The 27,725-nt window shown below is 42.4% G+C and overlaps 1 protein-coding gene across 6 annotated transcripts in view; it reads right to left on the bottom strand.

Moving 5' to 3' along the window:
* Pde1c (phosphodiesterase 1C) overlaps window positions 1-27,725 on the bottom strand; it is a 582,713-nt gene that overhangs the window by 482,006 nt on the left and 72,982 nt on the right. Inside the window, exon 1 of one of the 6 annotated variants that reach the window (XM_006505734.2) lies at window positions 16,875-17,582. The exons of the other annotated variants lie outside the window; for them this stretch is intronic. Coding sequence (XP_006505797.1) covers window positions 16,875-16,959 — 85 coding nt within the window. The 5' untranslated portion in view covers window positions 16,960-17,582. Of the gene's footprint in view, window positions 1-16,874; window positions 17,583-27,725 lie in introns of those variants that run through there. 6 annotated transcript variants of the gene reach the window in all.

The raw sequence follows: 27,725 nt of genomic DNA on the forward strand, positions 1-27,725 counted from the left end.
TAAAAATTTTACTAGCACTAGAATGTTTAGAAAGAAAATATTTAGAGTTAAAGAAACTAGAAAGTTGTAAGCTCTTGCTCTTTAGGGGTATATGAACTTTTATTGGCATATATTCTTTATACACAGTGTTGACTTTTACAAAGTTAATTTCTTCCACCACATCATATATTTGATCCTCTCCATCAGTCCTCACCTTCCTCCCTTTTCTTGCTTTCATTCCTGTAGCATCACACACAGTAGCATAAGAAAAGACTTTCTTAGACATGAACAGAACTGGCATCTGTATGAATGAATTCAATGTTATTATCATGTCAGTGCTTTAAAGCACTGCAGGAAAAAAAAAGAAATAAATTGCAGCGAACAATTTAAATCTTTATCTCATTACAAGCTAAATTTATCTCAAAGATTTCAGCATTAAAAAATGAAATACTTGAAAAATGCTCATGTGTATATTCTTGTATATTTTTATCTTCCATTTTGTGTGTATACAATGTCTGTATGTGTGTTTGTAAGTGTGCACATGTATGTGAAAGCCAGATACTAACATCAGGCATCAGTAGGCTGACCTAAGAGAGTCACAAATTTGATGCCAACCTGGGCTCTAAAAACAGATCCTAACACACACACACACACACACACACACACACACACACCAAGATATTTATGTAAATTAGAAAAACTATCCCAATTGAAAAACTGCTATGAGCAAAATATACTGTTTTCTGTTGGATATGGTGGCGCAGGCCTGCAATGCCAGCATTCAGGACACTAAAGCAGCACGTTATGAGACTGAGGACAGTCACAGAAAACCTCCATCTCGAAAGAAGAAAGGAACCTTTTTACTTTAAAAGACTTGTACCATTTCTCAAAAAAATAAATAAATAAAAAATAAAAGATAAATCAACACATGGAAAAACAGGTTCAACTTTACAAAATTAACCAAACAGTTATATACTATTTGTTAACTCTCTAGTAGCCAACTCCTAATGGCTCATTGTTATGCCTGTAGATAAGTGCATCTCAACCCTCATCGGAGACCCCTCTATTTGTGGTAGATGATGGTTAACACAGAGACCTATAACTGGCTATGGTGCAGGAAACAAAAGGCTGAAGAAAGCTCAGCTCTATAGGGAACATAGCTACTACACTTACTCTTCTCAAAGCTCGGAGATCATTGGGGTAGATGGGTTAGAAAGATTGTAAGAGCCAGAGGTGGTGGGGGACTCCAAGGAAACAGTGTGTTCTGGACAGAGCAGGGCAGCTGCACATGTGTGCTCATAGAGCTTGTAAAAGCATTCACACCACCTATGCAAGTCCAAGCCAGACCAAATCCCAGCAAGGGGGGGAGAATGGCTTGAAATTACAAGCCATGGAGCTGTTGGCAACTGATAGCTGCTGGGAGGAAGAGAAAATTTTCTCTTAGAGTATAATCCTTGGTAAAGTCAATCACTCTCCAGTGGAAAGCCACTCATCCAAGAAAGTATTTGGACAGCACAATTATACTTGGTAACATTTTAAAATTGCATAACACAAGAAAATCAAGAAGAAGGAAGATCAACATATGGATACTTCATTCCTCCTTAGAATAGGGAACAAAATGCCCATGGAAGGAGTTACAGAGACAAAGTTTGGAGCTAAGACAAAAGGATGGACCAACCAGAGACTAACCCACCCAGGAATCCATCCCATAATCAGCCACCAAACACAGACACTATTGCACATGCCAGCAAGATTTTGCTGAAAGGACCATGATATAGCTGTCTCTTGTGATGCTATGCCAGTGCCTGGCAAATACAGAAGTGGATGCTCACAGTCAGCTATTGGATGGTACACAGGGCCCCCAGTGGAGGACTAGAGAAAGTACCCAAGGAACTGAAGGGGTCTGCAACCCTATAGGTGGAACAGCAATATGAACTAACCAGTACCCCCAGAGCTCTTGACTCTAGCTGCATATGTAGCAGAGGATGGCCTAGTCGGCCATCATTGGGAAGAGAAGCCCCTTGGTCTTGCAAGCTTTTTATGCCCCAGTACAGGGGAACACCAGGGCCAAGAAGTGGGAGTGAGTGGGTAAGGAAGCAGGGCAGGGGGAGGATATAGGGAACTTTAGGGATAGCATTTGAAATGTAAATGAAGAAAATATCTAATAAAAAATTGAAAAAATCTAAAAAAAAATTTTTAAGACACAAAGCAGGGTGAGGAAGGAAAAAAGAGAATATATGTCTAGGAGGAGTTCAGGGAAGGTAAAAATGGTCAAAACATGTAGCAAATTTGTAAACAACTGATGTATCATTTAGATATAATAAAATATATATTACATATATACTAATTGATCCCTTCAAGGTTCAGGGATTGATGCAGAAGAGGAAGAGGAAAGATTGGAATGTCAAAGAAACAGTATTTACCATGTACAAGAGGGCAGACACACATATTGACTTACAGAGACTGTGACAGTACACATCTGTGATGCACAGACCTGCACACACTCAAGCCAGAAAAAAAAATTCCAGGATGGAAGAGAAAGCAGAAGTTTCCACCCCTAGTAAAGAGTGAGTCACAATTGGTACCTCCTGGGAGAGGAGAAGTCACTTTCCCTCAATGAATGCCACTGTACGTGTCAACCACACTCCAGGGCAACACAAATTAGTTTCTGTCTTTTGAGGTTTAGGGTTGGGGTTTTGTTGTTTTAATTTTTTTGAAAGAGAGAACATTAAGTTGGGTGGGTAGGAAGATGGGAGAGGTTCTCAGAAGAGTAGAAGGAAGGAAATGAATATGATCAAATTATATTGCATAAAATTCTCAAAGAAAAAATAAAAATAATAATAAAATGAAAACACTCTATGAAAAGAAATGTGCTATTTACAAAAGAAACACAAATCATCAATTGGTATATTGGAAAAATAGGCTTATGTCCCAAAATTAACTAAGTGTTAACTTTTTAAAAGTTAAGATCCACCATTCATAACATAACTAGGAAACTGTGCCTTCTATAGAGGAATGCTAAGTGGTACAACACTGGAAAGGAAGATGACATAAAATGTGTAATTCAAAGGGAACATGCCCCTATAATATAACCGGATAGCATTGATTCAACTCTCACAGTCCAGCAACTTTATTTCTAGAAATTTATCTGCAGGTAAAAGGAATTCATAAAGATGTGGAGGCCACGAGATCATGATATGCCCTGTAACATTGTTGATGACTCTTGGAAAGCAGAAGGATTTAAGCACCCAATAGTACAGAATCTACACGAACCTTAGCAACTCTCAGAACACTGATATGCAAATTGTTTGTGGAGACAAAAGTAAACAATAACATAGTAATGAGAGCACATTTGAAAAAATAGTAATCAATATACATGTTCACTAAAAACATTTTTGTTCAGGAAGATGTTTTAGAAAATGGCCACATTTTCCCACATGTTGTAGATAGGATCTTGTATCTTCTCTGCCAGTCTTTATAATTTATTTTTTTATATAATTTTTTTCTGTAATCAAGCACAGCAGCATAATCATTGTTAGAACAATAACAATGGTTATAATGATGCGGTGAAAATAAGCTTTCTTTCTTTTAAAGAGCTCTGGTATGCTAGCTCTCTCCTCACTGTGCAAGGAAGCACCGTGGTTCCCATAAGTGGAAAAAAGATGTGGCTTGCCAGCACCCTGAGGGACTCTTTCAGTAGGATGATTATAGCTGCTATGACAACAGGGAAGGATGTGACGTCACAGAATCATCCAGTGACTTCGGTATTCCTGTCCCAATGCAGAGCTCTTGATGCCAGCTGGAAATCCAGCAGAGACCTCATTAAGGGCATCTGCTCAGTAATTACCACAAGTTTCCCCTCATCACACATCCAGCTCAGAAAACAGCCCTGCCAAGGAACTCCAAGGCCTGATTCAAAGGGGCCCCCAACCTTGCGCTCTATAAAGCTCAGACTGACAGTCAGCAAGAGATGTCAAGTTCCAGCCATCAGTAAATACACTTTAATCAACAGAGACAAGGAGGCAAGAAGTACAGGGCATTTACTGAAGCCTCAATACACTTAAGCCTCAGGGTATTTTAACTAAGACATCTTACATTGCATGTCTATAGCACATTTAGATAGTGTTTCCATTAAAGAAAATCTAATATGCCTCTAATATACTGGAGAGAAGGGCAAACGACAATGACTGTACAACCCAGCAGAGAATCTGCTGCAATATCGGAATGTATAATGAATTCTCCTGCAAGGAGTGCAAAGTCCCAAGACCCTAGTCACACAGGACCAGCACAGAGCCCTACATAGAGACAGGCAAAATGTTACAGGGGAGGTGAACAGACAGAAAGGGTTTCAAGTCCCAGCCCTATTACTGAATCTCATGAGCCTAAACTCCTATACCTGTAAACTGAGAATAATAATGAGGTTTGTTGAAAACGTGTGCCTAGGTCTCAAATGAAAAGCTCTCTCAGAAAACCTTTATGGAAAAATTAGATGGATATATCAGTGGACTATGTCGCACTTTATGAAATTTGAACTCTCGAATTTTTCCTGCAAATAAAAACCCCAGTACCAGGGATGAGTGAACTCATAATTATCCAGTGAGGTTTTATAAACCCCCAAATATTACAGGCTGTTGACACTACACTTGGTTGCCTCTCAGAACATGATGGTAAGACCCTATAGTTGAAGATGCTACATACTTAAGTCATAGAACATGGAGAAACAAAGTGGTACTGAGCTGGATGCTTCCTCCCTTTTGGGTAGCCTTCACAATGCTGGAAAGTGCGATGCAGCTACCAGAGGAAAAAAAAAACATCATCAGGGAGACCTTCAAGCTACAGCAATGACAGACACAGACGTGGCAAGACATGCCCATTGGTGGAACAGTAACATAAATATCATAGGATTAACCATTTTCTGATTGAATTTTAGCCCTGCTCCACAAGATGAACCCCATCTTTGTCACCAATACTAGGCCATGTACCCAAGGATAAACAGGACATAGGCCCTACAGGAGAAACCACTACCATTATGATGCTTAATAGACATAGTGTTCAACCAAATCCTAACCACTTAGGGTTAAGTAACTAGACCAACGAATCAATGCATTATCCAGCCCTCATCTATTTGCAACAGACAGTGACTAACACAGAGACCTAAAACTAGCCAAAGTGCATAAGATAAGGGACTCAATAACGCTCATCCCTAAAGGAAACACATGTATCACAATCCTCCACTCAAGGATCAGGGATCAGAATAGAAGAAGGGGCAGAAAGAGAATGATCCAAAGGCAGTGGACAAGTATAAGAAAATATTTGGACACAGGAGGGCAGCTTCACATGTGAACTCACATGTTAAAAACCTATACAAGTCCAAGATAGACCAAATTCTAGCATGGAGAAGGGGTTTGGGCACACAATCCCACCCTAGCAGTGGAGCAAACAGCAACATTAGCTGCTAGGAGAGGGACAGACAGCTTCCTCTAAGAATATAGGCCCTAGCTGCAGTGGAAAGGTACACATTCAAGAATATTTGAGTAGCATAAATTGGACTTGAAGGGTATTAAAAAGAAAAAAGAAAAGAAAGTTGACTGGGTATAAAAGGGGGTATGGATCTAGAAAGAGTTAGAGAGGCAGACATAAATATGATCCAAACACGTATGAAACCCGAAACCCTTGTAGAACCATATATTTAGGTTTTTTTATATTCATTCTCTCTCTAACATACTCTCTCTTCCTTTCCCTCTCCCCATGTCCCCTTCTGTGAGTGTCTTCATCTTTCTCCCTACTACTATTATGATACTATGATATTACTGTCATTAGTATACCCCTCACCAGCCCAGAATGTTACCAACATTTCTCCTTGCCCATCTTACTGCCAACCTCTTATCTCGGTGATTCCTAAACAAGGCTTCACACTAAAGTTATCCCCAAGATCTTCCTGAAAGAACTGGCCCCATTGTTCAACTGTAATGTGGAGCTGATGGTTGCTACCCTACAGCACCATCCCTGCAAGCACTTGAGATGTAACTGATTCCTAGTTCTACAAAACTCAGTTTGAGAACTCTGATATTGCTGGTAGTGTTGCAAAATGATGCAGTCACTTTGGCAGCTCCCAAAAGTTACATGTGAATTTACGGTAAATCTCAGAAACTCTACTCCTATAGATTTACCCAAGAAACTAGATGGAGATGTTCACACACCTTAACATAAATGAGTATGGCAGTATTGTTCATAAAAGCTCCAAACTGGAAATAACGGGGACCACTGGATAAGTCCTATGATCACTAGAATCTAGACTAGGATATTAGCAGAGGTTATCTCTGGATAATGAGGTTTTCGGTTTTCTGAGATCATAAAACTAATATGGATCATTTTTACAGAAAATGAAATGTATAATGCTATCTTTATTTTATTTTTAAAAATGAACTAAGTAGTTATGGAAGTGGATCACCTACTGAACGGAAAGCGTCTAAGACTTCAGCATTGTTCCAAAAGGGAATTAGTGTTCAGAAGAATGCAGGAAAGCCCCGATATAAAGGGGGAGGTTTTAACACAGGGAAAGAGCTGGATGCTATGTGATAGCAAGACCATTCAACAAACAACCACTGATTCTCTATGGAGCATGGAGAAAGTATGTGTTTATAAACAAAACTCAGGTCTTAATCACTTCCCCCTTTAAATGGTTCATTGACTTTCATTGCTCTTGAAAAGAATATTTACCAACAAGGCCTTTAGTCAGACTTCTGCTAACCTCTCCAACCTCTTCCTGACCCATGTGTCTCTATTACCAACCCAACAGGTCATCCCTACCCTCCAGCCCCAAGGTCTCTGCATAGATTATAACTCTACTGCAATCCACAGATATTTTCATCACACAGTGCTATATCCCACATGGACTCAGACAGGTATCCATAGACCACACTGGACAGTAAATGCCAAGTCAGAGCTAATTCTTTTATCATATTGTATCACTAGCACCTATCTAGGGCTTTTTTTTTTATCAAATTATATCCCTGGCACTTACCAGGATAGCTGGTATATGGTAGGAACTCCATAAAGGAGCAATTACCTGGCTCAGTGAGCAATTACCAACCATGGCCAGGGAGGGGCACTATAAAGTGTGGGCCTGGACACAAGCAAGGATCTTGGAAAGCTGGCAAACTCTACCTAGGAGGGTAGACTTGATCCATCTGGCAAGCAAAGGGGAAGCCATTAGAGGCTTTGAGACTGACAATTCAGAAAATCTACAGTACCTGAATGTAACTAAGTGAAGTGGAGCATAAGACGCAGAAAAAGAAAGCTAGGGTGGCTACCGGGTCTCTGGTTCAAACAGCATAATGTTCAGAACTGTGAGGACTGTGAGGATTCACTTGGCCATCCCCTAAGCATCCTCTTCTTGAGGAGGACTCAGGGCCCACCTACTTCAGGAGGCAACAATGACACAAATGTCCTTACCCAGCCAACACACACACACACACACCCCTTTAAAATGGAGCTGTGCTTTACAGGACCTCACGGGATGGAATATTGCATAACAACTGTACAGTCACCCCAAAACAGGCTACTCAAAATAGTCGCTAAGTTCAGGCTTATGTTCCTATACAGCTGGAAAAAGATATGAATCTGTCACACTTTTTCACACCCTCAAACAATTGGCTTCATAAATGATCTGAATGAGGAAGAAAATGCCCATTTTAGAAAGGCGTGTTTCTCTGGGGCCCGGCAGATGGTTAGGAACATGCTTAGCTCTGAACACCACAGGCTCTGTTTCCCACTGGATGCTGGAGTCCTCTTCAATACTAATTGGCTTGATAAAAAAATTAAAATCTAAAGCAGCTTTCAACCATTAAAGAATCACGAGTCACTAGACACAGTGGGGCTCTCTGGGAAATTCTAAACTAATGACTTTAAAATAGAAAACCATTCCCTTTCCCACCACTGCCTAAAACCTAATGTTTAATTTGGGTTATCTAGTTCCAAAGCGCAAGTAAGACATCAGCTTTCTCCAGAGGCCACACTGAGAGCAAAACTTCAGAGTGCTAGAGGGACCCACTCTCAGTGATGACAGAGCCAACACCTAAACCCACAGAAATTCCTCCAGATTTGGAACAAACTAAGGAGAGAAGAGGGGAGGAAAAAGGAGCTAGGCACTTAGAATGGTCACCTTACTGGGGTATGTCACAGCATATGTAGACAGCATCATTCCTCCTTAACAAGCAAACAAGACTGAGAAATTTAAAAGAAACAAAAGAAAAACTGACTTTCATAAATGTTGACTATAAGAGCTGAGTGGTTCAACTTTGAGTTTCTCTAAAAATGTAGAAGGAATAGCTTTTTGATTCTTTTATGATATAATAATTTCCAAATGATCTCTAGTGGCCAAGATATTTGAATAACAAGATACACAACTAAGCAGGTCCAATAGAGCATTCCAACCCAGAATGCAAGCTGTACTGAACGGCTACTTACTAATTTGACTTTTTTGATAGGTCACTCCTCCAGCTGTCTGCTTTTAGCTTGGGGAACTAAATAGAGCTACCTCTAAAGAGCCCTCTCCTGTGCTGTGGTCACTAGTCCAGAACAGGAGATCACTCTGTCTCTTTCTTAAATAGCATCACTGGACTCCCTCCTGAGTCACTCTGCCATGTACCAAGGAGAAAAAGCATTGCCAATTGGAGAGGCAAAACCAGGAGTCAGAGAAGTCAACACAATTTGCTCTCAAGCAAACTCAACAGCAGCATGTGTGGCCTGATTCTCATGGACAGAGCCTTGAGTGGTTTGGGCCTTCATCCAACAGCCACTGCCCTCCACCAAGTGAAAACCATCTCCCAGCAGTTCTGCCTCCAAGCCACCTGGGCCCCTTGGGGAAGAACTGGCTCTCAGGCCAAGCTCCGGCTACTCTCCACAGCCCACCTGCCAACAGCCCAGGAAGTGCCAAGGAGCTCTCCCCAAAGCAGCTGGCACCAATTACCCAGAACCAGCTGGAAGCATTTGGCTGCAGATCCCTGGCCTGGGTGGAAATCTGCCTCACAGTCTTACTAGCACTTGACATAAGTGGCTGCCTTGGGGCTTGGGAGACAGCTGTGAGGAGCACCATCCGGGGAAGGAGACACATGTGAGTCTGAGAGTCTTGCCTTCTTCCTACTTCAGAGTTTCTCCATCATCACAACCAACAACCTTCCACAAACAGACACTGGGACTGAGCTTGGTTCCCTCGTGGCTAGCCCTGTGTTATCCTCCCAACAGCAAAGCAAAAAAGTGACCACTATTCTCATACCAAGGATGGGCCTGAGGCCAAGAGCAAAAGGTGCCAGGGCTACATCTAGAGCACAGGTCATCATCACGTCCTGCTCCACCTGGCATCCCAACATAAGCAAGATCACCACTGCTGGCCTGGCAATTAAGGTCTCACTTTGCAAAACTATCACAAGTGACATATCTTCAAAGGTGGTTAACTGGTTGAGGGAGTTCTTGGACACCCTCCAGTAATCCAGCAGATGGAAAATAAGGGGAGGACATCAATATCCATGAGCACCAAGCTAAATGCCTTTTGAAGGAAAATGCCAATATTAATACCAAAGCAACTTTTCAAGAAACATTTTATATGAGCATCTGATCAAAGAGGGCCCAGAGCTGACTGTTAGTATTTTCATGTTATGAATAAGAAAGAGTTGGGAGCTGAGGTTAATCTCAGTGGCATGGTGTCCATGGGACTTGTACAAGGCCCTGTGTTCAATCCTCAACACTGGGAAAACCTGGTGATCTACAATATGTACAGTATTGAATAGTAGGTCACCGGAGCTTATTCTTCTTGCTTGACTGAAGCTTTAGAAATTAAGATACTTTATTTATCATTCTGTTTTTCTGGGGCTGGAGAGATGGCTCATCAGTCAAGGGCCTTGTCTACTCTTCCAGAGGACCCAACTTGGATTCTCAGCACCCACGTGGAAGCCCACAGTCTTATAACTCCAATTCCACGGGGTCCAACACCCTCTGCAGGTTTCCACAGGCACTACATAAATGAGGTGCACAGATTAACATAATAATAAAAAGCCTTCCAGCTTAAAAATTAAATGGTCCCACCCTCACCTGTGCCCTGCCAGCCCTAGTTACCTCTCTCTGCATTAGTTACATTTTTCATTGCCATAACAAAATGCCTGACACAAGGCCCTAAAGGGAAGTAGGGTTCATTTTGGCTCATAGTTTAAAGACACAGTCCATCCTGGTGGGGAAGCACCTACTCAAAAGAAGAAAAGAGGATGGCTAAGAAATAGCTCAAAGACTTATTTTGCAATAGATGGATACCATTACAGCAAACACAGCCAATCAAAATGCAGAGACATGGATCCCAGATTCAATTGATCAAATCATGTACCTAAGGCTCAGGGATCCTTGTGCAAGAGGGATGTAAAGATTGAAAGCCATAGGAACAGGGAATTTTCTATGAGAAGGTTTCTCCCATTAATGTCAGAAGCTACTCCCATAAAGCCCTAGCAACGTGACTGCCTAAGCATGAGCCGTCACAGAGAACACCAGCATACACGCTAAAGTGGATGAGAGAAAGCCAGGAGGCCTCAGCCCTACACAAAGGATGACAGGCAACTAAGGAATGTTGAGAGTAGGAAAGATAGTCTTCCCCAGAGATTAATCGATTACCTGGTACCAAATGGTCAGCCCTGAAAGCATACATACAAGTAACATCATAGAGACTGAACAGGCTGTATTTATATATTTCAGACATATGTGTATAAACACACACAAACACACACACACAACAACAATTAATGAGAAAAAGAGGCCATGAATTTGAAAAAAAAAAAAAAGAGCAAGGAGAGGTATATGGAAGGATTCAGAGGGAGGAAAGAGAAGAGGTAAATTATATTTAATTTTAAAAATAAAATATTTTTGTTTTTATTTTTATATTCTTTCATATATTATACCCCAACCACTATTTCCCCTCCCTGCATCCTCCAGCCTCTCCAGCAACCCCCACTTTTCCCTCTCCCCCAGACCCACATCCCCTCTGCCCCCCAAAAAAGAGCAGGTCTTCCAGGGACATCAACCAAATATGACATAACAAACTACAGTAAGACCCAGCACATAGCATCACATTAAGGCTGGACAAGGCAGCCCACAAAACTGAAAGCAAAGGATACTGTCAACAGGACAAAATGGAAGCCCATGAATGAGAAAAGGTTTTTACTATAGTTACACTGACAGAGGGCTAATATCTAAAATATATGAAGAACTCAAGAAGCTGGACATGAACAAATGAAAACCAATTTTTTTGAAAGAAAATGTACACATAGGATCTGGGAGCAGCCCCAAGTTCAAGTTCCCCTTGGGACTCTTAGAATGTATACCTTGTGAATGAATTGTTTCTGTATTTTACTTATCTTTCCTGGGGTCTTTTTCCCAATGATGTTTACAAGTCCAGCACAAAGGTCCTGGGATGGATTACACACACACACACACACACACACACACACACACACACACACACACACACACACGACACACATTGTTAGAAAGTAGATAAGGCAGAGAGATCAGTCTGGGCTGAGAAAGACCTGAACCACATGCACTGTACAAGGCTGAGCCACATGCACATACAAGGGGGGAGAGCCTCTCCACCTGTGCAGGAGTGAAATGCCCACTCCCAGTTTTGGCATCCAAGTCACCCTGTTGTCCTGCTGCCCTTTGTCCCTCTTGAGAGGGGAATCCACCAGCAGAGCTCACACCCTCAGCTCTGGCTCACAGGCCCCACAATCTGAAGGTGGGGCAGCGTCCCTCACGTCCTGCCTCTTGGGCTACAGACTGTGATCTCAGAACTCCTTTGCTTTTCTTCCTAAAGAACAATGCAAAAAGAAATAAAGGGCTTGGGGTCCAGCAGCAGTTGCTGTAGGAAACATCCCTCTCTTGACTACACTTCGGTTCTCAATTATAATTCTCCTGTCACTCTCTTTGATGGAAGCAGCTTCTTTGCTACATATCCTCCAACTTCACGTGGCCTACCTTCACTTCTGCCAGTTCCTTCTGACACTATAGAAGAAACCACCATTTTCTCCTCTGAAGAATGAGCTGTGGGTAGGGGTCAAGTAGGCCGAACTGGGTGGTTCAACAAAACTAGCGTCTCTGTATTTCTGCAGACAAAGCCCTCTCACAGGAATAAGGGTCTGTTTGCATTGCAGGATTGAGTAAGGATCTATAAATCCACTTAACACCAGCTCCAAAAGAAACCCAAGCACCAGAAGACAAGAAAAAAATCTGTCCAAATAAATAAGACCCTGCTCCACCACACACGTTCCCATTCATTTCCCACTCAAATGCTCACTCCCAAGTGAGCCAACCAAACATGGACTTCTGCACATGGCCTTCGGTTACAGTTAATCACGTCCATCAGTGGCCTAATCAGTCACAGGCCTAATCGAGGCCATTCAGGTAGAAGGAGGGTTAAGTAGTGCTTTCTACGTATGTCAGTGTTGACTTGTTCAGACCTCTTAATCACACACCCATACCATCATAGTAAATCATAGAGGAGAACACAAAGCCATTTTCCCTGTGACATAGCTACTGTGGGAGGTGGCATGGTTGTGGGGAGGAGAGCCTGGTGGGAGTGGTCAACCTTGTTCCTATCTATGTGACTTCTAGAAAGATCGCCTCTTTTTTTTTTTTCTTTTAGAACTGGGACCATACAAGCTACCTTTCAGAATTGTGAAAAGTGATAGAATTATGTTAAGTGAAGTACCAGTGGAGAGTGAAGTACCAGTGGAGAGCTTTGACTACACCCCACAGCTACTCTTTCTACGCAGAACCCATTTTCAATCAGTTTTGGCATCAGCTCCCATATCGGGAACTCTTAAGAGTCCAGCCTGCTGAAGCTTGTCCCACAGGAGTGTTACAGTGTTACTGGTGTTTTAAGACCAGCTTTTACTTTGCAGGACTTTCCTTTGCCACAGAATATCCAACTCTTCTGGCCTCTCTTCAAAGTCTTCCTTAGGGTTTCTATTGCTTTAATAAAACACCATGACCAAAAGCAACTGGAGATGTGGGTGTTTCATTGTATCCTTCCAAGTAACAGCCCATTACTGAAGGCTGTCAAGGCATGAAGTCAAATAGAGCAGGAACCTAGAGGCAGAATCTGAAGCAGAAGCCATAAAGGAACCTTGATTACTGGCTTGTTTCTGTGGCTTGCTCAACCTGCTCCGTTATATCATTCAGGACCACCCACCCAGAAGTGGCACCACCCCTACTGAGCTGAACTTCCCAATCAATAATTAATAAAGAAGACATCATACAGATTTGCCCACAAGCCAATCTGTAAGGGCATTTTCTCAAGTGTTTCTCCTCTTCTCAGTGAACCCTAACTTGTATTAAATTGCCAAAAATCTAACCAGGACATCATCCATAGATTCTGTTCCCAGGCAATCCACTTGTCTGACCACATTCCCCTGGAGTATTTCTCTCCTAAGAGAGCCACAGGTCCAGTAAGAAACAGAAGGGAAATATTCCTTCCTAAAGAGAAGGCAAGGATCTTCCAGAAGCAGGGGGTGTTCACAACATTGTCATAGGGGTGGCTCATGACTCTCTCTCATCTATAGTGACCCCAAAGTTTCTTTATCTCCATAGGCTTTCCTAGAAGAATATCTTGCATATTTTGGGCCCTATGAACTCCTTAAGCAAAATATTTTGACCCAAAAGTTTTACAAATTAATAGTCTAGAAGAAGAGGTGGTTCCTAGGATGAAAGGTCAGGTGCCTAAGAAAAGGAGCAATCTGGGACCATCAGGACTTTTTCAGGAATCTCTCCTACATGGTGTTGGGGGTGGGGTTCTGATCCATCCCGCTGAAGCACAAGGTGAACCAGCAGCACTGAAGCATCTGTCCTGACTCTCTTCACAGTCTTCCTTAGGGTTAATGTATAATGATGCTGTGAGGAAAAGGGTCTTGCTTGGAAAAAAATACATGTAAGATATCTGACAAAATGTACTTGAAAGGCTTTCAAACATGTATGAAAATGCACACATACATAATATATTAGTTCATATCAATTATATCATTATTATATTAACATATGGTATGTCAAAGTAATTAACATATAACAGCAATTATATGTGGATGTAATTAACATACACCACATAAATTCATAACTTTTAGAAATTAAGAAGTGATGACTTCCCCAAGGTAAAACAGTCAAGGAAAATGAGAAAACAACTTTACAAAATACTAAAACTTGTTGAATTGAGGTGCCACATTTCACCTCTCACATGAAAACCTTTTAAAGCTACGGTGACCAGCATTCATGACAGCATGCTAGGACTCTGACACCCTAAGTAGAAACTCTCTCCAGAGAGTGGTGGAGTCAAACACTTCAAAGTCCCTAAATATGCAAGCAATTGAACCAAGCAATTGCACTGCTAGAAGCTTAACCTTAAAAGGTATTCCTAAACAAAACTTGGACTTGGGATTAACAGTCACATGGCAGATGAGATTATGTATTTATTCCTCCAGCATTTCGCATACTATAATTATCACATAGAAAACACTCATGTTTAAATAGACCACCTTATAATGGGGAGGAAGTATTCCTAGGTATCCTCAAGGGTTCTGTTTTTATCATCGCCCATAACGGTGAAAAGTGAGAACTTAAGTAGCCCACAAAAGGAGATTGGTTAGGGGATACTTCTCCTGGAGAAGGAAGCAAAACTAATGTATTTTTAAGTATGAAATTTCCAAACACTATGATAAAACTGTACCTATGTAAAAAATATTAGAAAGTATAAACCGGAAATATTAACATTTAGCAGCAAACAATAAAATGGGTGAATTTCCCTTATACTTTTTAAATATCTATATTTTCTAAAATATATTGATCTAGAAAATCTAAAAGTGTTTTATTTTACTTTTTCTTTTATTTTTTATTGATTTAATTTTTACTACTTATAACATGTTCTTGTGGACATGACATGTAATCCCAAGTGTGCAGAATCTCTGGATATACGTCCTGTGTCTACATGTCTTCATAAACTCCTCATAAATTAGTTTAATGTCTTGCATGAGTGCAACGATTACTGTTTATTGAATTTTTGTTATGTGGCAGACACTGTGCTAAATCATATCATTTAATAGAGAAAAATTCAATAAGCCTCTGCTGACAGACGAGGACGACAGATGAGAAGCCGGGAAGGGCGGAAAGCTCTCATCTCAAAGAGGCCCGTGCACGCTGGGGACCTTCTGACCACTAGACAACCAATGACTGGGCTCTGCCAGCCCATCTCCCCTAATGGGAAGCGAAGGAGTGGGGGTGGAGGAAGACCACACTAAGATCCTACATCTTGAGGAGACAAACGTTTTTGGAGGACAAGGTCTGATGGGAACTACCAAATAAAATTTAAAACTTACTTTTGAAAGTTTTTTTTTTCTACTGAAGTCAAGAAAATTACAATTCACATGACCTTTTGATGGACAGTTTTGACCTTGGAGCTTTTAGTTCATTTTGAAGCACCTTCTCTGAGCACAGACTATTGCCTCTAGAGAGTGAAAGGTAAAGAAGCCTTGTCCCCTGAGGACTTCTCACAGGCTACCACCATCTGATGCCGGGCCGGCCGGCTCTGGGGTGAACTCCTGGGTCTGCAGTGAGGATGTCTTTCCAGTGGGATGGAGAGTGGAGGAGGGAAGCAAGCTAATGAAGGGTAGGCATGACTTCTCAATGCTCACTTAGGGGAATGGCATTCCTGGCTGCAAGAATGATCTGGAGAAAGTTGTCTGACAGGTGCGATACAGTGTATCTGGAACATATTTACTCTGTTCCACAAACCATGGACCACTTTGTCAGGAGCCCAAGTAACCCTCATCACTGGTCTCTTCATAGCTCCAGCACTTTCCTGCAGGTGCAGCCAAAAGCAAACTTGGGTATACCCTCATTCTTAAGGACGTTGTGGGGTTAAGATTGGATGCTATGGTCGCTTGAGTGCTCTCTCAGATAAGAACTTGGGAAGAGTGCCTGTGTCACTGCTTCAGGCCTGCTGCTAGCCAAAGCTAAAATTCCAAAATGAAGCTGCCCCCATGCCTGTCTCCATCTCCCAGGTGGGCTCATTTCCCAAGAGTATGAAGATGCCAGGCCATGACAAGTCATTTCAAAACAGCAGAAACTCTGTAAAACTATAGAGGTCAGACCTCTTCAAATGGGAGTTAACTCTGTGGTCAGAAATCTGCCAGACCCTTCTCCTCCATTCGCTCCTGGTGAACAGTTTGGAGCAGAAGAAGAGCAGAAATAACAACATACCCGGGTTGGGATTTTTTGCTTTTGTTTTTTGTTTGCTTGTTTTTTTTTTTTTTTTTAACTTTCCAGTGGCAAGATACATATTCCCTCCCTGCCTGCCTGAATCTTGCCTCTAGGAGCTAGGGACTCTAAACGGACCTTGCCTTAGGTCTGTCTCCCTGGAGCTCTCTCCTCTCCTCTCAGCTTTTGTCTTCCTATCCCAGTCTCTGAACTTCTAACTTGGTGGTCTGTGCCTAGATATCAGTTACTCTTTGTCTCTGTGTCTGTCTACTTCCTTCGGTCCTTTCTGACTCCTCTTCTTATCTCCTCAATCTGTCTCCATTCGTCTCTACTCATCCATTCTCTCCTAGACTTAACAAAACCTCAGCGAGGAAATCGGTATAATTGAAAACCGATTTCAGCAGGATGCCAGCTAAAGCAATAGAGTAGCTGGAACAAGCCACACTCCAGCTTCCCCGCCAGCAGGTCACGGTTTCCAGCGGCTCCCTCCAGCCAGCACCCTCCAACCCAGATTTCCGTGCCCACCCTCTCCCCGTTAGAATCTGCCACTGTCACCGTCACCGCCACTGTCGTGTGCGAGAACGCCAGGAACGGCCGGGGTGCAAAGTTCTCACCGATGGTGAAGCTGTACCCGTCGATGCTGAAAGTGGCGCTCCTACATTTCTTGAAGCCCTCTTTCTTGTGGCTGGTGTCCGTCATGACTCCTGCGTTCCCGGTCCTGGCTTGAGCCCGCGCCCAGCCTCCCTTCGCTGCACTGTCACTGCAGACGCGCGCTAGGTACAAGCTGCTCACGCCGGCTGCAGGCACCCAGACCTGGGAGCTAACAACCAAGGCTCCTAGTGAAGCCCCTGCGCCCCCGCCACTGCCCCATCCCGAGCCCGCTGTAGCTGCGATGGCAGGGGCACTGGAGAAGCTGCGTGTGGCTGTGGGCTGGCCCGGGCTGCCGCGCCCCTTCGCGCTCCGCTCTCTGGAGGCTGGGGGAGGTTGGGGGACCCCGAGGGAATGGCGGGGACTGAAGTCGTGCTTCCTCTAAGTATGTTTTCTCTGACAGACTGGAAAGCTCCCCCCAAAGCACATCAAGAGATGGAGACGCCAATACCTCAGTCCTGAGACGCCCAAGTTTACTCCAAACAAGGAAGTAGCGCGATTGCCACGCCCACTTCCTCCCACATTTGTCCCCAGAACTAGCCCAAAGCCCTGATAGTAGTACTTCTCAGCAGTCCCTGACCAGAAGATAATTACCAAAGTAACTCATTTGTGGGTGAGCATTTCTACACAAAAACCCTACAACGTGCAGCTTACAACATAAATTAAACAATCGATATCCAGCCGCTGGCCCAGCTCCTTTAATTTTGAATTTGTCAAGTGCATCGGACTCCAGTGTTTGTGAAGGTGGAAGAAATCTCGAGGATCCTATAGCTAAGTCTCAACTGAGTGAAAAGGAAACCGAGGCACAGGAGGACTTGGGATGCAGAAGACTCGCAAGCCTTTATGTCCCCACACCATGTGTCCCTTGGGTTTTCCAAACATCTAAAAATGATCACGCTTAGCCAGACACATGCTGGAGATCCACAAAGACCAGAGCTGAGTCCCACACGGGGATCCTCTCCCACACACAAGGTATCCCAGAGATAAGGTTAAGTCCACCTCATTTGCTGAGCAGGAATTTGTCACAATTAGCAAATTCTCGCCAACATTAAGAGTCAGGCAAGTGTGTTGCTAGGTAGCTTCAGTTGGCTTCAGAAGACAATAGATCGGGGATCCGACAAACCCCTTGAGCCCAGGTTAATTACACCTTGGATAGTCTTTCTTCATTCACCATGTACTTATAAAGAAATTGGTTTGTTGTGTCACAGCATAGCTGGGACTTGAATGGCAAGTTCTCTTAGTGGCATCCTAGAGCCATACTCACTGTGATCGTTTGATGGCAAGATAAATTAATCATAAAACAACGGGTACCACAAACCTCATTTCTCATAGAAGTCTCTATCTCTTCACCAGAGCCAGGGCTGCATCCAAGCCCTGCTGGTGCATCCTAGCCGCAATCCTTTACGTGTAACAGTCATGTCTAGAAGATGCAAGTGTGAAAGAAGCTTACAGACCGACCTGAATGTGTGCACTAGCTCTTTCATCAGTGAAATTAAGATATGCAGAACCTCCAGACATCCCTGTCTGGTTCTTTCAGTGAGGATCATGTGAGGAAGCATGTCAGACCTGCAACAGCATGGGCATGCGTGCGCAGCAAACACTGAGAAAAATTCTTATACATGACAATAACATGTCTGCTTATTATTGCAGCCACTAATTTTATGAGAGGATTTTACATATAACATTATATATAGTATATGTAGATATATACATATACACACACTCTATGTGTGTGTGTGTATATAGTGTGTGTGTGTATGTGTATGTGTGTGTGTGTGTGTGTGTTTTACATAGCAACCACTTAAAGTTTCTAATCACTCTCATTTTCTGCACTTCAAACTTTTAAATGAACCATTTGTCTTCTTTTCTGCCAGGGAAGGTGCTGAAGTGAAGAGCCTGGACACCTGAGTTAGCATCTCCCATAGTAAATTATCTAGAAAAAGAAAGCCTAGTGTGATGGAAATTTTTCCCTGAGTGAGTGAAATTAAAATTATATTTAATCACACTTAACAGACAAAGCTTCTTGAAATATAATCTATCAAAAATAATAACAATGTGATCATTTCTCTATCCCCTAAGTGTGGTAAAAATAACTTACCTGAACAATTAGAACTGTTTAAAAACTCTTTCTCCCCAGAATCGTTTTCTCTCTCTCTCTCTCACTCTCTCTCCCTGGTTTTAGATATAGCACACCTACAGAATTACTAAATTCATTGTCTCAGTCCTAAAGCAGCCTTCTCTGTGCAGAGCTCTCACACCAGCTAAACCAGACAGAGCTCAATGCTAGCGTTACATAATTCAGGAAAGAATGAGTTTGGGTCTGAGAGCAAAAGAAGCATAGATTGTACTTGCTCTACCCCACGTGCTCTGTCGAGAAATGCAATACAGCAAGGAAACCAAGCCAAGGCAACCAAGCAAACACAGTGGTCCTCTCTTCTTATAGTTGGAGCAGGTGTCATCAGATGACATCTGAAAGCCAGGTCTACCCTTCTCTGTTGCTAGAAACCCTGCGAGTTAAAGGTGGATATTACATTTTTAAATGGTTTGGCACATTAAAAAAGTATAAAGAACTCAGTTCTCTCTCGATTTTCTCACAGACTCTGTAGCCTGGCTTTAGAGCCTTTTCTCTAACTGAGCTGCCTTGTCTTGGCTCAATGGAGAAAATGCAACTTCTCCTGCATCAACTTGATATTCTAAGGCTGTCCCCTTCTGTGAGGACAAAAGGGTGAGGGATAGGGGAGGGGAGTAGTACAGACTGGGAGGGGAAGAGGAAAGAGAAACTGTAATCTGGGTGTAAAGTAAATATGTTAATTAACGAATGAAAAATATATAAAGAACTCAAAAGTTGGAAGTGGTGGTGTACACCTGTAATCTCGGCCTTTGGAAAGCTGAGGCAGGAAGATTGCAAGTTTAAGACTAACATTAAAAAGAAAAGAAAAAAGACCAAGCTCATCTTGAAATCATGACAATCCTCCTGCCTCACCTTCCTAAACACTGGGATTTACAGATCCGCACTATCATACTTGGGTTGCTCGTGGGTTTTTAATTTTTATTTTTCTAGAAAAAGACAAAGCACTACACAGCATTTAGAAACTATTCTCTGGACTTGCAGAGCTCAGCTTGTTCCCTGGTTTCTTCTACCCCATGAGCAATGCCTTTGCTGTTGGTATTGACTGGGGAATCAGTATCTTCCACTCCAATCAGTGTGTTCTGAGCAGTGCCCTCCTGTTGACTCTCACACACCGATCTTCATGAGCAGCTGATACCTTGAACCCAATCCTGCAGTTAGAACTCCCTTTCTTCCCATTCCTCCTCCAGAGTTCATTTGGAATACAAAGTAGGGAGAAATCTTTCATATACTTTCTATCATCAGCCCCACCATTACCACCTTTTACCAAGCTGTCCCTGGAGAGGAGAATCTTACACCTGACTGGATGGAGTTCCAGGGCATTCTTTGAGCCAAACTCAGCATGGCAAAGAGTCTCTGCTGGGCCAGTCTGGATAGCTAGAAAGGGGGCCCTTCTTCCCTTGGAAAGCAGCCCAACTTTGGGACAAACTCAGAGCTCAGTGATTAGACTCCAGATTAAGGGTTGCACACAATGGCTCTTTATGAGCCTGCTCTCGGTCTCTGTTCATAATACTCTCAGAACAGCATCAAAGCCACATTCTGAGCTCCAATAGTGCCATTCCCATCCACCCTGCTGTCCACTTCAGACAATGTTCTCTTAGAGCATCCATGAAGTCCTGTCAGAACCTCACTCTAAGAGCACCTGATATCTCTCAGTACCCTTCCTGTGTTCTTCCCTGGGTCCAGGCTACCACTGTCTCTTACAGACACTGTGACAATAACTTCTATCTACCCAGTCAGCTGGCCTTCCTACTCCAAATCATTAACCACCCCAGTATTCAGGGACATCTTTTAAATAAAAAAAAAAAAACGTTAGTAATGTCCTTTCTCTGCCTAAAATACAGCAATGACCCTTCAGCATTCAGAGCAATTTTTTTTCTGAATAAATAAAAAGCTCCTTCCATTGTTCCATGAAGCCCTACAGCATCTTAGAAAAAGCTGAAGAATATTTGCAACTTATGCTCTCTCTCAGGAGTAGGAGGCAGAAGATGCTTTTAATGAGAAGTAGAAGCTAATGCGAAAGTAGTTGGATGCCCAGGAAGGCAAAGCTATTGTTGTGGGTACCTGGCACTTCCTCCCCTGATCTAATGCAAAGGGTTTCCCCACCTGATTCCTGGCTTGTTCAAGGGCTTAGAGTAGACAAACTCCATAAACTCTTCCCACTGCCAACCTCCTGGAGACGATTCAGACACTGTGGTTCCTGGGAATCAAAAGGAAAAGTTCTAGCATCTATTGAAGACCTCCACTTTCAACCCCTTTGTTAGTGTGCTCAGCTGACCTCTATAACCTCTATGCCAAGCAGTTAAGAGGGCCTGGGAATCCTTCCCTGGGTCCTCTACAGCTAGCTTGTAGAAGAAGGAAGCCAAAAGAGGTGATGGGCCATGTGGAAGGATTTTAAGGTGTAGGTATGAAAGAATCATGTCCCCTACCACCACATTCCAATAACCAGAAATTAGTCATATCACTCCCAGGAAACCACAAGTTGTTCTGGGAAATTAGTGTTGGAGGAAAATGTTTTGTAAACACATCCTTTGAAACCCTATCCTTTCCACCCTGTTGACTGAATTTGACTTTAACTTACCAGGTGGAGTGGTGGCTTAACCTAAGAGCTGAGAAAATAATCTTACCCCAAGCCAGAGTTTAAACTTTGAATTTTAAATCCAGACTACCAGAACCAAAACACCTAATATACATCTGAACATAAATTGAGCTCTACTTTTTCTTGTTTAATAAACAAAAAAAGTCTTTTCTATGTGGCCTATTACTGTTGAATCATATAAAGAGCTTTAACGCTGCATTATAGCCTTGACCTTAGAAGGAAAGCCGGAAGTGTAATTAATTTAGTGGCTGTATAGTGCATCATCTTATGACATGCACTTTTCCTTTTGTAACTAGAAAATGTGTGTGTGTGTGTGTGTGTGTGTGTGTGTGTGTGTGTGTGTGTGTGTACACAAAAGTGCCAGATTGTAAAAGGGCAAAGAAATCAGCAGAGAGAGGGTCAGTCTATAACCTTTCATAAATCAGGGAAAGCCTCCAAAGATATGTGTCAACAATCTGGAGAGCAGGGGATTGGAGCATCCAAGGTTGAAACCTGTGTGGTCCCTTGTGGATAAAACCTGTAAACATTTGCACTCAGTCCCAGGGGAGGGAGCTCCGTTTCTTGAATGTCCAGCCTCTGTCAGGCCCCTTGTGCCATGCTCTGTGCTGAACAACACCTGGATCTCATTTCAAGCCAACAGTTACAAAGAAGGGGGATTTTACAGTGCGATTTTCTCAGTGTGGTGCAGAACCCTCTGGAGAGGATAACTCGCTTCAGTGGCAACCTTGGCAACAGAATTGTCAAGGGCACCAGGAGGCTGGAAACCAAAGAGCAAAGGTGAACAGGTAGTCAAAGGGGGATTGCTGACACAGAGTAGACTTTGGTACTTGCCAGAATGCCTTCTAACAGATACATTCTCCTGTATCAGTTGTTCACTGGCAACTAAATTGATCTAAAACTTTCTTCCAAGTTAGTGATTCATCTTAAACCAGATAGCAAATGTATTCCTTAATTACCAGTACACTTTTCTACACTGGGTGTGGTTTCTGATGATGGTGGCAGTAATAGGAATGCTGGTATTTGGAAGCAAATGTCAGAACAAAAAGTGAAGGGAAAAAGAACAAACTATAAAATAAGCTGCAGTAATTTCAACTATTTTTAAAATGCATTTAAGGAAAACAGAAAGGTGAGAAAAAGTTACCTGGAAAGTGGGAAAGTAAAGTAAGCCAGGAAGAAAAACTTTGTCTGTAGTTATCGTCCAGCCTCCCTGGATCAAATGTGGCAGACAGACAGTAGGCTCTCTCTCTCTCTCTCTCTCTCCCCCACCCTCTCCTCTGTGTGTGTTTACCTGCTTAGAGCTTTACAAATATTTAAATTGCAAATTTTTTAAAAGGAAAGGAAACAGGAGGGAAGGAGGGAGGAATGAAATCCGGGTGGTATTGGTATCTACAGTTAGGTGCTAGAACTGTAGCTAACTTGGATTCTGAGAGCCAGAGAGTTCAAGCTTGTCCTAATTCCTATAAACACAAACAGGCTGGGCTCTGGTGGCTTCCCACACAGAAACATTAACTATAGTTTGATTTCTTTTTTGATGTATTGTTTTGGCTTGAATCTCAAATATCCTCTACAGGCTTCTGTTTTGTGTTTTAAACAATTGGTTCCCAGCTTGTGGCTCTCTAACTGGCTTCACTGGTTCCAAGAGGAGCCCTTGAAGGTTAAACTCACCTCTGACTGCAGCCTGATTTCCCTTCTTCTGGACTTGTCCTGATGAAACTCAGCCACAAGCCTGCTACCTTGGTGAATTGAAATGCCTCAAAAACTATAGGTCAAAATAAACCCTTTTTCCCTGAAGCTGCTCCTGTGGCATATTTGGTCACAGTGACAGAAAAGGTGGCAGAAAATTAACTAACACATGTCCTACCATAATCAAGTATATATATATATATATATATACATATATATCCACTTAGGGAGACCTAAATTACTTCTTATATTGGTTTTGCTCTAAGTAAAATTTATTCTTTCACAATTGTATCCATGTAGCTAATGTATTCTGATCACTCTTGCTCCAAACCCTCTCTTCTCTCCCTTCCATCCCATAAACTCTCACTCCTCTCTACTCTCTACAAGTCCCTTTCCCATGATCACATCTTTTTGCTTTATGTTATATCTTTCCGAGTTTATCCAGGGCTATATACATCTTGGCCCTACCAGTGGGTATACAATTAAAGACCGTAAGTACACCTTCCCAGCATCTGTCACAAGCCCCTCTTCCATCCTCATGACAGTCTATTCGCAGGCTCAGTCATGTCCTCTCCCAGTAAAGGCAACTGCAGTTGCTCTGAGTTTGTGATGTCTAGAAGACAGTGCTCCCCAGTCTTACAATTCTAACATGTATCTTTTATATTGCTCCCATCCACTCTTCTTCAATGTTCCTTGAGCCTTAGAAGTAGTGATCCAACTGTCCTGTTTAGGGCTGAGCTCCCTCTCTCTCTCTCTCTCTCTCTCTCTCTCTCTCTTTCTCAGCCCCTTGAGCTCGAGTTATCTCCATTCACTATCATTCATTGCCAAGAGAGGTTTCTCTAATCAAGACTGAGGGAAAATTTGTCTATAGGCATAAACATAAGTATTTCGAAGGCATTTTGATTACATGTCAAATAGCAAAATAAAAGTGGTAAGCTTCATTCTAGCATCTGTGACCTCCCAGGCATGAACTTTTCAGCAGATTTGTTTGACGTGCCAGGCATGCATTTCTTCCTCAAATCCTGTCAGAGAGTGTGATTGGTTGCTCCATAACATTCGTGATACCTTTGCAATATCTTGCCTAGCACATTGGAATGTAGCTTTCAGGAGTCATAGGTATATAAGATTATTGATGACTTTTCTATTCCCACAGCCTGCATAGAAGCTCTGCCACTATGTATGGTAGCCAGAAGGGAGGGAGTTTATAGGTCATCTCTGGCTTGATTTCTCTAGGTCCTGGAACAATAGTGTCTTCTGCAATAAGATCTTATCTTCGTGTCAATAGCAATAGTATGAAGACCGTCTGGCGTCTTTCTAACCAACAAATCATAGGAAGGGAAATACCTCACCTCCGACACCAACATGTTCACTTGATCAACCATGGCTTCTGATACTGGCATTATCCAACCATGGATAGTATTTTGTAACACACTCTTTTCAATAGATCAGAGGACAACTTTCAGGACTCAGTTCTCTCCCTCTACAGCGGGATCTAGGAATTGAACTCAGATTGTCAGACCTGCACATATCTGTGTGGCAACTGTTACCTGCTGAACAATCTCACCACTCTCAAGTATTATTCTTAATTAGCTTATAGAGTAGTAGTATATGTCTTCTTTTTATACCCTTAGTTTTGGTGCCCCACCCCAAACCTCCTTCTTCTTTCTTTTGTCTTCCCATTGCCGGATTCATTTAAACCCTACCACCCCAGCGTTTCCCCCACCCTACTTCCATTCCATATGAGTATTGGCTTTTATCTTTAAACGTTTTATAATGTAAACTAAATATTAAACTAATCCATCCTAAGCCAGATCAACATGCGTTCTCACTAGAGAATGTAAGTTTCTCAGTGTTTATAATTATTTTGTCCATTGTTGTATATCAGATGTGTAAAAAGAGCCATAGCCCTATGTAGGTGGTAAATAAATACTTGCTGAATGAATGAATATATGAATATTCTGTTTCTGGCATTTGGTTTAAAGACACATGTAGGGTCTAAGAATAAGTAGTGAAATGCTTGCCTGGCCTTTACAAGACCTCAGATTAAATCCCTAGCTTTGTGAGAAAGAAAACAAGGAAGACATACAGAAAATGAGTGTGTTAGAGTTCCATGACAGACATGTTCTAACCATCCTCCATGCCTCAGGATAAGACTGTCCATGGTTAACACATTTGTCATCTGGACACATCAGATTCCTGTTTTCCGGGGGTAGGGGCATCTCTCATTCTTCCCCATTACATCACTACCTAATGGAAACATTCGGCTGCCACATCAACACCATGTGACATCGTGTGTCAGTGACTAACAAAATATTAGGTGTGAGAGTTCACCATAGAAGGTAAGCTAGTACTAAAAGCAACAGACTGCCGACTTATGTGATTGAAGTTTGAAATTACGATCATGAATTACAAATTCTTACTGTGTGGGGAAATCAGAGTGTCTATACTGACAAGATGACTGAGATCTCAGAGTCACAAGCAAATTCCTCCAGATGTTGATTACACTTCTGCCCAAAAAACTTTTCCAGAGAATCAGGGAGTGTATTATCATGACAAAAGAAAGTAGTTATGGTTGGCAGCAGGTGGGAGTCTCAAAGGTTTAGCACAGAGATGTGTTTGTCAGGTATGTAAGTTACCAGGATGTACCCCTCCCATTGTGATACGTGCTTGCACATACATTTGTGAACCAACTTTCTTTCACAATGCCTCTCAAGTCAGCAGAAACAATCTGTGAAAGTAGACTTTGAGTTGCTTCCCTTTGTCTTCCTTATGGTCTCAGGGCCATCCTTCAAAGCAATAGGGTTTACATGCCTAAGTTTACATACATAAATCAGCACTCTGCACACCCTTATGGAACAGACTAAAATACACACTGCAATGGGCATCTTACAGAACTGATTCAAACACTTGGCAACCCAAGCAGATCACAGGTCAATATAGATGTACAGAATACAGAGATATAAGACACATTTCTGAAAGAATACAAATCAGAAAAGAGTAAAAAATGGCATTGGTTCGATGAGAATTAAATGATGTGGGAAGAGTCAGTTCCCTCTGAGATTTTCTTCATCGGCAATTGCTGCCTGTTGAGGTTTGTCCTATGATTCTGTTTGGGGCTCAGAAATTGATGCTGTTGACTGAAGCAGTCTCTTTCGTCTTCCTGGTTTGTCTCTCACTGTGTGTTCTCATGGTTAAAGGTACCATAAGCAGCTCTCTGTCTCCCAGTCTCCTGTCTCTCACTATGAATTCTTTGATCAAGTCATAGGAACTGGGATTCTTCTTCCTCAGAATTGATTATAGAAACCAGGGGTTCCTCGGGGTTACTAACACAACCTAAGAATCAGCACCCTAACTTTCCCGAGATTTTCTGTGCAAGAGTTGACCAAAAATTCCCTAACTTTCTTGCCTGATAGTGTCATGTAACCCTGATGACAGAACAATTCTGCTTATACCAGGAAGGAAGGAAAGAAGGAAGGAAGACTGCACGGACATCCCCAGAAGCATCTAAATGAACAGTGTGAGCACAAACCATTTCCTCAGTCTACTGTCAGATTACAGGTCCAGTCGTATTTACATGATTCCTATGCTTCATCCAAACAATGCATTAAAGAATGGATAACTGACCATGTATCTCTGAGTCTATACTTAAAGCCTCTTGTGTTTATGTAAACTACTTATCATGTGTTTTCCCCTGTGGATCTTTCTGTTGTCATTTTCTTTCATCAGAGTCAAATACATTTGCTTCAGAAGTAAAACCTGGACTTTCTTTATTAGACACTATGCTAGACTCTTCTACCTATAAAGCCTTTTAGTCCTCACAACATTTCCATATCATACATAAAGAACCCTAGGCCAGTGTCGCTAAGGTGGCGGTAAGTTCTGCATACAGCCAGGTCCACATCCTCCCTGGCTCCATCACTATGTCTTCTGATATGGCATAATGTTTCAAATACCCTCATCAAACTACCCTTCCACACATTCATACTTTTTTCAACTTTTTCCTTTTGAAATAAAGGCCAGAGAGACAAATAAGCATGAAAGAGATGGGTCCAAGTTGGAGACCAGCTTCAATTCCTTTCCCATTCACTCCTACCTGGAGACAGAACTGCACCTCGGAACTTCGTTGCCTTTCTATGGAGGGAAGCCTGAGGTTCCACCAAGCCTCTCCACTACTCATCTCCTCAAGCACATAGGGCGGACTTGGTCACATCTGCAGCATGATATGGAACCCTGGAAATGGCCACTCTCAGTGCCCTGCCACACAATTGGAAAAAGCCTAAAGCATTAGGAGACTCACCCAGGAGCCAGCAGCTGCAGAGGACACCTCCCCGTGGTAGCCATGTGGGGCTCCTAGCCTTCTCAAAAGGATTTCTTCTAAGGAAATTGGATAGAGATACGGCCGTCTGG

This window comes from Mus musculus, chromosome 6 (assembly GCF_000001635.26).
Source record: "Mus musculus strain C57BL/6J chromosome 6, GRCm38.p6 C57BL/6J".
Classification (NCBI taxonomy): Eukaryota; Metazoa; Chordata; class Mammalia; order Rodentia; family Muridae; genus Mus; species Mus musculus.